Consider the following 12,391-nt stretch of genomic DNA (forward strand, 5'->3'; position numbering starts at 1 on the left):
AAACTAACATACCATGTGCTCTTTGTAAACTAACATACCATGTGCTCTTTGTAAACTAACATACCGTGTGCTCTTTGTAAACTAACATACCATGTGCTCTTTGTAAACTAACATACCATGTGCTCTTTGTAAACTAACATATCATGTGCTCTTTGTAAACTAACATACCATGTGCTCTTTGTAAACTAACATACCATGTGCTCTTTGTAAACTAACATACCATGTGCTCTTTGTAAACTAACACCATGTGCTCTTTGTAAACTAACATACCATGTGCTCTTTGTAAACTAACATACCGTGTGCTCTTTGTAAACTAACATACCATGTGCTCTTTGTAAACTAACATACCATGTGCTCTTTGTAAACTAACATACCATGTGCTCTTTGTAAACTAACATACCGTGTGCTCTTTGTAAACTAACATACCATGTGCTCTTTGTAAACTAACATACCGTGTGCTCTTTGTAAACTAACATACCATGTGCTCTTTGTAAACTAACATACCATGTGGCTCAATTACATTTTTGTGAAAAGAAATCAGTACTTAAAATCATACTGTCTGAAATTCAAAATACCCCTGTATACGGTATATACGGTATACTTCCCAAGCCTAGGGGCTAATATACTGTGTGTGTATAATAGATGAAATTTATTAAATGGTAGTACCGTGTGGCCTCCATCACAATCTCCACTCTCTCTCATAGACATGTGAAACACTCTCTTTCCCCCTGAGATGTATGTACTGAGCCACTCTTCCAGAGGTACAGCAGCCAAAACACACATTCAACTCTGTCTCGCCGGGCCAGCTCTGCTCTCCATAGGCCTTATGTATAAACCTCAGCCTACACAAGCCCTTCAGAATAAACACAAGAGATGATGATGTTTATGTGTGTGTGTGTGTGTGTGTGTGCGCGCGCCGGGCTCCTCTGCTCAAACAACACGCCGTGGGAAAAGAAACACATCCAAAAAGAACCAAGGATATAAAAATGACAGTGTCTAATGCCTCTCTTTAACTCTACCACTCTTACCACACAGCCCTTCATAGAGTAGAACGTTTAAAAGATCTATCACATAGATTATGGTGTACATCTCTGTATAGGTGTGTAGGCGTGGCACTGTCTATATGATGAAGCACTGTCTATACAGCAATGGCATTCAACTCTTAACTATGAGGGCTGGAGCCGTCTGGTTTCCTGTTCTACCTGATAATTAATTGCACACACCTGGTGTCCCAGGTCTAAATCAGTCCCTGATTAGAGGGGAACAATGAAAATAAGGAGTGGAACTGCCTTGGAGGTCCAGAGTTGAGTTTGATGGGTCTATAGGATAAAAGCAGAAACCTGTCTGTTATAGAGATGATGGTGTTCATCTCTTGGTGTGTAGGTGTAGGACTATCCCTAACTAGGATGAAACACTGCCTATATGATTACAAAAGCAGATACCACTCTATTATAGAGATTAGGATAGGTAAATATGAACAAAAAACACTGTGAAAAAATACATGTAATTGTTGTTTATCAGGTTGATCTTAAACTCAAAATATAATTTGCATTGAACCTTTAATTTAGTTTAAAAAATCATTATTTTATTTGAAAACAAATGTCACAATGATTACCACCCCTGCTTTTAGTACATGTAGTACTGTGAACCCTCCCTCTGCCAAGATAACAGTTCTGAGTCATTGCCTATAATGTTAGATGAGGTGGGAGAACACACCCTCCCTCTGCCAAGATAACAGCTCTGAGTCATTTCCTATAATGTTAGATGGGGTGGGAAAAAACACCCTCCCTCTGCCAAGATAACAGTTCTGAATCATCTCCTATAAGGTTAGATGAGGTGGGAGAACACACCCTCCCTCTGCCAAGATAACAGCTCTGAATAATCTCCTATAATGTTAGATGAGGTGGGAGAACACACCCTCCCTCTGCTAAGATAACAGTTCTGAATCATCTCCTATAACGTTAGATGGGGTGGGAGAACACACCCTCCCTCTGCTAAGATAACAGTTCTGAGTCATCTCCTATAACGTTAGATGAGGTGGGAGAACACACCCTCCCTCTGCTAAGATAACAGTTCTGAGTCATCTCCTATAACGTTAGATGAGGTGGGAGAACACACCCTCCCTCTGCCAAGATAACAGTTCTGAGTCGTCTCCTATAATGTTAGATGGGGTGGGAGAACACACCCTCCCTCTGCCAAGATAACAGTTCTGAGTTGTCTCCTATAATGTTAGATGAGGTGGGAGAACACACCCTCCCTCTGCCAAGATAACAGCTCTGAGTCATCTCCTATAATGTTAGATGAGGTGGGAGAACACACCCTCCCTTTGCCAAGATAACAGTTCTGAGTCGTCTCCTATAATGTTAGATGGGGTGGGAGAACACACCCTCCCTCTGCCAAGATAACAGCTCTGAGTCATTTCCTATAATGTTAGATGAGGTGGGAGAACACACCCTCCCTCTGCCAAGATAACAGCTCTGAGTCATCTCCTATAATGTTAGATGAGTTGGGAGAACACACCCTCCCTCTGCCAAGATAACAGCTCTGAGTCATCTCCTATAATGTTAGATGAGGTGGGAGAACACACCCTCCCTCTGCCAAGATAACAGCTCTGAGTCGTCTCCTATAATGTTAGATGAGGTGGGAGAACACATAGGAAGGTATTTGAGACCATCTCTCCATACAGTAACTCTCCAGATCATTCAGAGTCCTTGGTCCTTGCTTGTGGACTCTCCTCTTCAGCTCACCCCCCACAGGTTTTCAATGGGGTTTAGAACAGGGGACTGGGCTGGCATTGCAAAATCTTGATTCTATGGTCAGTGAACCATTTTAATGTGGATTTGGAGGTATGTGTTGGATCGTTGTCCTGCTGGAAGATCCAGCGACGACACAGTTTTAGCCTCCTGGTAGAGGCAGACAGGTTTTGGTCTAAAATCTCCTGGTACTTGAAGAGTCCATGATGCCAGGTATCCTAACAAGGTTTCCAGGGCCTTTGGAAGTAAAACAGCCCCACAACATCACTTATCCACCACCATACTTCACAGTGGGGACTAGGTTCTTTGCTGCATGACCATGGATCTTTTTTTACACCAAACCCACCTCTGGTGTTTGTTGCCAAAACGCTCTATTTTAGTCTCATCAGACCATAGAACCTGGTTCCAATCAAAGTTCCAATGACATTTAACAAACTCCAGGCGCTTACGCTTGTGGTTTGGTGACAGCAGAGGCTTTCTTCTGACAACCCTTCCAAATAACTTGGTGGCATGGAGGTGGCGTCTAATTGTAGTTTTGGAGACTTGGTGACCCCAAGATGTAACCAACTTCTGCAATTCTCCAAATATGAACCATCCTTCTCACTGTTCGTGTTGGCAAAACACACTTGTGTTCTCTTCCAGGCAGGTTCATCACAGCTCCAGTTGTTTAACATTTCTTCATTATTGCCCTAATAGTGGAGATGGGTATTTTCAGGTGTGTAGCTATCTTTTTATAGGCATTGCCTGATTTGTGAAGGTCAGCAACCTTTTGTATAATTTTATTTGTGTGTTCTCTGGCCTTTCCAATGTTGAAGGATGACTAAGGGAGTTTACTCTGTGTGTCACCGCATATTTATTCCCCAGTGAAACAGGAAGTCATGGATGACCACTTGAGAGTTCCCATAGAATCAGATAAACTTTAAAAAGTAAAATCTTAATCGGAATATACATCAATTAGATTTGGTTCATAATCATTTCTAGGGGTGTCAGTAACTGTGACATGCATGTTTTTGAATAAAGTTTAAAAATATATATATATATTTTTCTTTAAGCAAAGGTTAGATGCATATTATATTTTGAGTGTAAGATCAAGCTGACAAACAACAATGACATTTTTTCACAGCCATTTTTGTTAATATTTACCTAGGGTGCCAATAATTCAGGAGGGAACTGTATATGTGTAGGCATATAGGACAATCCCTAAAGGCAGCGTTTCCCAACTCCAGTCCTCCAGTATCCCCAACAGTACATATTTTTGTTGTAGCCTCGGACAAACTCACCTGATTCAACTCGTTGAGGGCTTGATGATTAGTTGACAAGATGGATCAGGTGTGCTTGTCTGAGGCTACAAACAAATGTGCACTGTTGGGGGTACTGGAGGACTGGAGTTGGGAATCACTGCCTAAGTCAACTGTAGGATTAGTCAGCTAAGCCAAGGTGTGCACTAACAGGGTGTGTTCATTTCCGCCCTGACTCCCTCATAAAGTGTGCCCCTGGGAAGAGGTATGTGCCCTCTTCCAACCTCTCCCTCTCCTCCTTCCATCCACATTTGTCTGCTTGTGGTTCCACTCTCTCTTTCTCTCTTCTCTCTACTCCCTTATTTTGTATTTCTCTCTGCATGTCTCTCTATTTTTAATCGTTCAGCGCTTCTCTTTCTTTTTCATAGTCAGATTGACTTATTCCCTCTCCTTCTCTTCATTCATGCTCCTTTCTCCTTCTCTACTCTCCTCTCTCTCCTTCTACTCTCTCTGTGTGCATGTTAGTGTAGTTGTCCTTGTTTGGCTCCACAGTGAGTGGGAGTGCATGTGAGTGTGTCTGTAGTGCCTCTGTGTGTGTTTCCTCCTGACTGTGACTCATCGCTCGGCTGACTCACGCGCCGCTAACAAAAACACACAGTCACCATGGCTACGGAGACTCCCGCCTCCTCTTCCCCCCTTACTCTCCCCCTCCTCTACCCGTGTGCTTCCGTGGCTCGGCTCCGGTTTCTCCTCTTGGGCACAGCTGCCCTACTGGGGCCCTACTCCAACCTGGGCAGGGCAGGAGAGGAAGGGAGGGAGGAAGGGAGGGATAAATGGAGGAATGGGGGAGAGAGAGAAATAGAGAGAGGCAAAGAGTGAGGAAGTCGGGAGAGTGATGTTCTTGAAGAGAGAGAGAGAGCGAGTGCGTGAGAGCACAGAGGCAGAGAGAGAAAGAAAAAGACAGACAGACACAGGGAAAGAGAGCGCAATACCCCATCAAACCCAACAACAATGAGAGTTTAAACATGCCTGCATAGACAAGGACAGACTGAATAGGAGAGGCTAAACATGCCTGTATAGACAGACTGAATAGAAATGATCACCTGTGGATCCTTTATCCGTTTTTACTGCTCTGATAAATTGCTGCCTGCTTTGAACTTGTCCATCCTTTGATGTTGCCTGGCTTCACATCTAGAACGTAGTCAGTCTCCACCAGCGCCTCTGGGGGGCTTAATTTGTCCTCGTGTGGCATCACATTACCACAAAGACCAGGTATGGCACTGGGTGTACCGGGCTCCACACACACACACACACACACACAAACATACATGTTGGCAGACAAGGCAAGCATGCATGTGTACACACACACACACACACACAGCCTAGTTTGCACTGTTGCCGTTGCTCCACCTAGCTAACTGAATGTGTATTGTTGTCTTTCTGAGTGTTACTGTACAGTTATTTTGAGTTTTTACAGTTTTACAGTTAGTGTACAGTTGTATGTGGCCAGAGAAAGTCTTTTAGTGATTTCTGGTGGTTTCAATGTCTGTAACTCCGATGGTTCTGCTGATATAGGGATGTTTTGAAAATGCTGCCTATTTCTTGAGATTAGGATTTACAAAGTCAACATAACATTTTAGTAATCTCTTAGACAGCCCACGTCTTGTCTATTTGTTGACCTGACTCTGGAAAGACCTCACCACCTCCACTTCAGACACAGCCTCAACAATGACACAATAGGTATGTGTACATGTCATCACTGTGTTCCCACAACAGGGCCGTCCGTATTCACTAGGCACCAAATGGAGGGGCAGCAGGTAACCCAGCGGTTAAGAGCACTGGGCAATTAACCAAAAGGTCGCTGGTTCGAATACCAGAGACGACTAGGTGAAAAATCTGTTGATGTGCCCTTGAGCAAGGCACTTAACTCTAATTGCTTCTGTAAGTCACTCTGGATAAGCGTGTCTGCTAAATGACCATTTCAAAATATTCTGCTACTGTGTGCCCTAATGAATACGACCCATGTCATCACTGTGTTCTCACTGTCTGACCGTTAACTTGACCAGTCGCAGACCTCTGACCTATGCATGACTGGCTTTCTGGGATAGCGTAGGAGGACACACAGACACTAGGCACCAGTCAGTGTCTCTGCTGAGTCTAGTACAAACAGGCTGGGAAGCTCTGAAAACCAGACTGCTGAGTCTAGTACAAACAGGCTGGGAAGCTCTGAAAACCAGACTGCTGAGTCTAGTACAAACAGGCTGGGAAGCTCTGAAAACCAGACTGCTGAGTCTGGTACAAACAGGCTGGGAAGCTCTGAAAACCAGACTGCTGAGTCTAGTACAAACAGGCTGGGAAGCTCAATGCCAGATTGTTGAGTCTAGTACAAACAGGCTGGGAAGCTCTGAATGCCAGTCTGCTGAGTCTAGTACAAACAGGCTGGGAAGCTCAATGCCAGACTGCTGAGTCTAGGACAAACAGGCTGGGGAGCTCTGAATGCCAGACTGCTGAGTCTAGGACAAACAGACTGGGAAGCTCTGTATGCCAGACTGCTGAGTCTAGGACAAACAGACTGGGAAGCTCTGTATGCCAGACTGCTGAGTCTAGGACAAACAGACTGGGAAGCTCTGAATGCCAGACTGCTGAGTTTAGTACAAACAGACTGGGAAGCTCTGAATGCCAGACTGCTGAGTTTAGTACAAACAGGCTGGGAAGCTCTGAATGCCAGACTGCTGAGTCTGGGACAAACAGACTGGGAAGCTCTGAATGCCAGACTGCTGAGTCTGGGACAAACAGGCTGGGAAGCTCTGAATGCCAGACTGCTGAGTCTGGGACAAACAGACTGGGAAGCTCTGAATGCCAGACTGCTGAGTCTGGGACAAACAGGCTGGGAAGCTCAATGCCAGCCTGCTGAAGAACCGTAGCAGACAAAGGACACACATTCTATAATGAGACTCTTTCACACTTGACTGACCACACCCACACAGATATATGCCCAATTAAGTGCGACCTTGAGCGGATAACTAAGTGAAGCAGGTCACAACGTGAGCTATGGAACACAGGATGCACCTCCTGACAGCCGAAAAAAGGTGCCGCCAGTGGGTTGGGTTCCACTGGTGAAATCTTCTTATCTTGACTCAGTACAGCCTCAGAGGAATGGCCACTCCAAGGAGCCTGGTCCTCCCAGGGTTTCTCCATTGGGCCCGACTAATAGGGAGTTTTTGCTCCTGGCCGCCGTACACCGTCTCAAACGCGGTTAGCTCCAAGGAAGTACAGTGTACCCCGCCTTCCATCACCGATATGGAGCGTACCGAAGGGCCCGTTAGTAGGGAAGTCTGCTGATTACGCCAAACATCGTCTCATTCAACTAAGGGTGGGTTAAAGCTAGATATGAGGAGTTGTATGGGAACTTTGAATACCACAAGTGTGTTGCATTGTGGGGAGTAAGCAAGGCCTCCGGTCGGAAGGAAGGCGGCTGATGCGCAGCCTATATAACGTAGAAATGTCAATCTCACGCATGGCTTTCAACCTTCGTCTCTCCCGAGCCCGTACGGGAGTTATAGCGATGAGACAAGATAGTAACTACTAACAATTGGATCCCACGAAATTGGGGAGAAAAAGTGATAAAAAAAAAAAGAAATGTCAATCTCGCCGGGTTTGGCGCAAACGGATGTCAACGTGAAGAAACCCAACCGGCGGAACAAGACAGACACACACACACACTCTGGACCTCTGCGTGACCTTTAACGGGCCTGAGTACTCATGGCAGCTGGAGGCACGAGAGAATTCTTGAAACAGAGTGAAACTGTATGCCAACACTCACATAATCCTTAGGGATCGAGGGGGGAAGAGAGAGAGAGATAGAGAGCGCAAGCAAGGAGGAGGACCTGGACAATAGTGAGGGAGGGCGATAGACCTTGAGAAAGAAGAGGAGGAGTATCTCTGAGAACTCCTGGATCACAGCTGTGGGAAGATTAGCTCATTGAACAGATGACCCCCCCCTCCCCCACTAGTATCAGAGACAAGACAACAGACTTACAGAAGAAGAAGGGATGACACTGAGATGATGTCATATAGACCAGAAGGAGATTGTCACACTTTATTGAAAAAATACAACCTGCCGTATATATACTGTAGGGAGGCAGGCAGCCTAGTGGTTAAGAGCATTGGGGCCAGTAACCGATAGGTCACTGGTTGGAATCTCCAAACCAACTAGGTGAAAAATCTGTCAACAAACTTTTGAGCAAGGCACTTAACCCCAAATTGCTCCTTTAAGCCGCTTTGGATAACAGCGTCTGCCAAATGACTAAAATGTCAATATACATGGGTCATATACCATTCTGCTCAGGGTTTAACGGTCAGCTTATCATATGGACCAATAGTAAAAACCCTTATGCAAACACATTGGTGCTAGATCACAAATGGAAACCAGAGAAATAAAAACTGTTTTATCTGTGCTATTATGAGTAATAGTAATGACAATATGCATATTAACAAAAATAAATTGTGCAATATATGAAAACAGATCAGACATTTCTCTCCGTCCTAAGTGTGGTGTCGGCGCCGCATAGCACAGCTGACCCTGGGCCTGTACCTCAGACCGAGCCCAACCAGGGACCCGCATTTCAGACCCTACCACAATATGAACCTCCAGGGGGGACCTGGGCCCGTATTCAGAAAGTGTCTCAGAGTAGGAGTGCTGAACTAGTATCAGGTCCCTCCTGTCCATATAATCTTATTAATTATGATCTAAAAGGCAAAACTGATCCTAGATCAGCATTATACGGACCCTGGGTGAATAGTAACAATGGATGACACAGAGACAAACTTTCCCTTCTATCTCCCTTCACCCCCGTATGAGATGTAGCAGTGGTTTGGTCTGGGGTGTGTTCTCTTTGTGTAGATCCTACCACAATATGAACGACCGGGGGGACCTGAGATTATTATCCGTAACAGTGGATGACACACACACAGTAAGATAACCTTCACCCCCCTATGAGGCGTGACAGTGGTTTGGTCTGGGGTGTGTCTGTGTGCAGGACAGCTGTCCCTATGCTATCCTATGCTAGGACTAATCTCCTGTAAATCCTGTGGCTCCCCTGGTCTCATTCATTAGAGCATCTCTGAGTCTGACCTCCAGGATAGGCCTCTCCCACACACCCCACTGCCCCACCACCCCACCACCACAGCCCCCACTGGGCAGGCCCACTGATCAGAGCCCCTAGCCCCATAGCTCAGAATAGCCTGGTCCGAGATCAGTTTGTGCTGTCTTACCAACTCCTATGGCTATTGTTGTGTGACGCCTCTTGATAATAACCATAGGAGTTGGCAATATCGCACAAATAGATCTGCGACCAGGCTATACTCACATACCAAAGCCCCTGATACCACAGCCGATCCACAATCCACAGCATTCAGGCATGTTGTACAAAAATAACTGTGTCCTTCCCTTCTGAAGTGAAACAGAAAGACAGCCCAGTCTGGAGTAGCTGATACAAGCACTATGTCAGTCTGTCATCACTGTACCACAACATGAGCAGAACATTACCACAACATCACATCAACACTGAATGATGTAAGCTTTCTTTGATACGCTGGGCTCACTTTCAATCCCGTACAATATCCATCTTGTTATTTCATACATTATTTGTATCTATACTTTTTCATATAAAGGTGTTCGGCTCATAGATGGAGATGTTCATAACAAGTAATGCAGCATTATAGATGCTCATAACAAGTAATACAGCATTATCAATGCTCATAGCAAGTAATAAAACATAGATGCTCATAACAAGTAATACAGCATTATCAATGCTCATAGCAAGTAATAAAACATAGATGCTCATAACAAGTAATACAGCATTATCAATGCTCATAGCAAGTAATAAAACATAGATGCTCATAACAAGTAATATAGCATTATATTTGCTTATAACAGGTAAAGCATGATAGATACTCATAACTAGTAATAACACATACCTGCAGGCTTTATGTAAATGTTACAAGGTGTTACATAGATCTCATACATCTTTAAAGTGGTCATATCATCCCCAGACTATCTTCTCCTGCTATGGTACTTTCATGTCCCAATCCTCATACATCTCTGAGCAGTGTACTGGAGTGGCTTCATGTTGCTGTGTGTCTTATTAGCACCCCCTGGTGTACTAGACAGGCAGTGTAAAAAAACTCAACGCTTGATCTATTCACTCTTAACTTGATTGAGGAATTCCCATTCTAGTAATTCTATTTCTATGTCGGGGACATTGGGATATGAAATGGTGGAGAGGATGTCATTGATGTCATAAAGATAAGGGTCCCTTAAATAAACTAAAACTGCCTTAGAATGAGTGAAGCAGGCCTATAGGCTAGAGAATCATAGGGGGCTTGTGTGTGTGTGCACGCATACATTGACTAAATGCATGTATCTTAAATGCTATCATATTGAGAGGGAGGGATGGGTGGAGTAAGGCTTTTGATTGTCTATGCATTGTTAACACCATCTATGAATACCAGTTCATATCCAACATAGGGAGCAAAGTGGAAATGTTATGACATTGTGAGAAAACCGATGCTTTGATACAAATACAAACAGAGATGATACAGAAGCAATGCTATTCAGCCTCCAGTTTGTGCTTTTCCTGGTGAGTGAATCCGTGAAGTCTGAGGCGCATCGATCACACAATAAAATCACAGGAGGATCATGGGAGGAAGAGTTTTATCCATCTTTGGGCGTACATCCTTCTCTTACAGGGTCAAAACAAACCCCAATGTTTAAGATCAGGTCACAGTGTTCACAAACATCTCACATAGTCCATATTCCCCATACTCCTTATAGCTGGGCTGGCTAACACCTATCATGGTGCTTTTCTACTTTCTGAATACAAAAATAAGTGCCTCCTCTCTCCAGAGCAGTCCTCAGAGGAGGTGGGAGTTAGTGGTAGAAGAGGAGGGCCATTGGATGGTTTAGGGAAAGACTGATGATGACGGGAGGATTCAGAAGAAGCTGGTAATCTTGAGTATCTTATTCCAGTCCAGTCCAGCAGACAAGCTCTCTCTGGGTGGGATGGGGGTATAGAGAAGGGTGGAAGAAGGGAGGATTGAAGGAGGGGTAAAGGATGAGATGTCCATCATTCCATCCAGTCCATTTTGGAAGCAGGGGGGAGTGGGTGTTGGATGGCCAACGTTCAAAGAACAACATTCTATCTGCATATTCTCTTCTGTTGGATTGGGTGGTAGTGGTGGTGGGGTAACGGGTAGGAATGTTGAAGGTAAGTTTCAGAAATGTCAAATTCGACAGTCTTTCTGCTTCTCTCATTGGGTGGCAGAAAAGTTCAGAAGTTGCTGAAGAGCTGGTGTTTTTTGTCCCAGTCCATCTGAGGGGCTCTCTTCTTGGCTCTCTTGGCGTGGGCCTTCTCTTTGGCCTCAGCCGCTGTGGGACTCAGGAGCAGGCCGATCTCAGCAAACGGGTCCATCAGACGGCTCGCCTCGTCCTCTCCCAGCTAGATACAGACAGACAGACAGACAGATCAGAGACTACTTGGTAGTTATAGTGTGGATGACAATCACACGCATGGCAGGGTTGAGGTCAATTCAATTTCAATTCAGTCAATTCAGGAAGTAAACGGGAATTCCAATTCTTCTAATTTGCTCAATGATTTGGAATTGGTCAAATGTGGGAATGGTAAAATTGGTAGACCTCAGTTTACTTCCTGAATGTAATGAATTGAAATAGAACCCTGATGTGTAATTCTGATAATATCTGTGTTAATGTGATACATGTGTTATATGAAATAACAAGAGGTTATATACTGTACACTCCAATATAGTCTACAAACGCATGCAGACACACATATACACACACCGTGCACGCTTTCTTGCATGTTTGTACACACACACACACACACACACGTCTCACCTGCAGGCTGTTGTCTGGACTGCTCAGGTCAGAGTGGTGTGACTGGATGGAGCTGCTGGTGAAGCTGCCGTTGATCTGAGGACTGGGGGAGCCGTTGGATATGGACGGACCGTCAAAGTCTGGGAAAGAAGGGTCAGAATTACGCTCTACGTACAGATCTAGGATCCACTTCTCTACCCTTTCCTCCCCCCAATCCTAACCTGAACCATTAGTGGGGGAAATGCAAACCTGATCCACCCTACGGGCAACTTCACCCAACACCCAGAATTACAGGCTCAGATTTGGAGGTCAGTAATCTGATGCTGGTTTTGATGAACAACACCGTAACATTTCACTATAGATTAGGATCATCATCACCATTACTGCCTTCTCAATATGCAACTGTAAAATGTAGATGTACAATTAGACTAGAGACTTGTCCCGAGCTGTACTGTGCCTTTGGCGTGGTTTATAAGAGTACACTTGAAATGAATATTCTGTTTAAC

The 12,391-nt window shown here is 44.7% G+C and overlaps 1 protein-coding gene across 1 annotated transcript in view; it reads right to left on the reverse strand.

Moving 5' to 3' along the window:
• Positions 1-8,055: 8,055 nt before the first annotated feature.
• LOC149978977 (Na(+)/H(+) exchange regulatory cofactor NHE-RF2-like) overlaps positions 8,056-12,391 on the reverse strand; it is a 55,908-nt gene continuing 51,572 nt past the window's right edge. Inside the window, exons 5-6 of the mRNA XM_090197255.1 lie at positions 11,907-12,025; positions 8,056-11,490 (exon numbers count right to left, since the gene is read on the reverse strand). Coding sequence (XP_090053381.1) covers positions 11,323-11,490; positions 11,907-12,025 — 287 coding nt within the window. The 3' untranslated portion in view covers positions 8,056-11,322. The remainder of the gene's footprint in view (positions 11,491-11,906; positions 12,026-12,391) is intronic.

Source organism: Oncorhynchus mykiss, chromosome 13 (genome assembly GCF_057628025.1).
Source record: "Oncorhynchus mykiss isolate SJ-2025 chromosome 13, ASM5762802v1, whole genome shotgun sequence".
Taxonomy (NCBI): domain Eukaryota; kingdom Metazoa; phylum Chordata; class Actinopteri; order Salmoniformes; family Salmonidae; genus Oncorhynchus; species Oncorhynchus mykiss.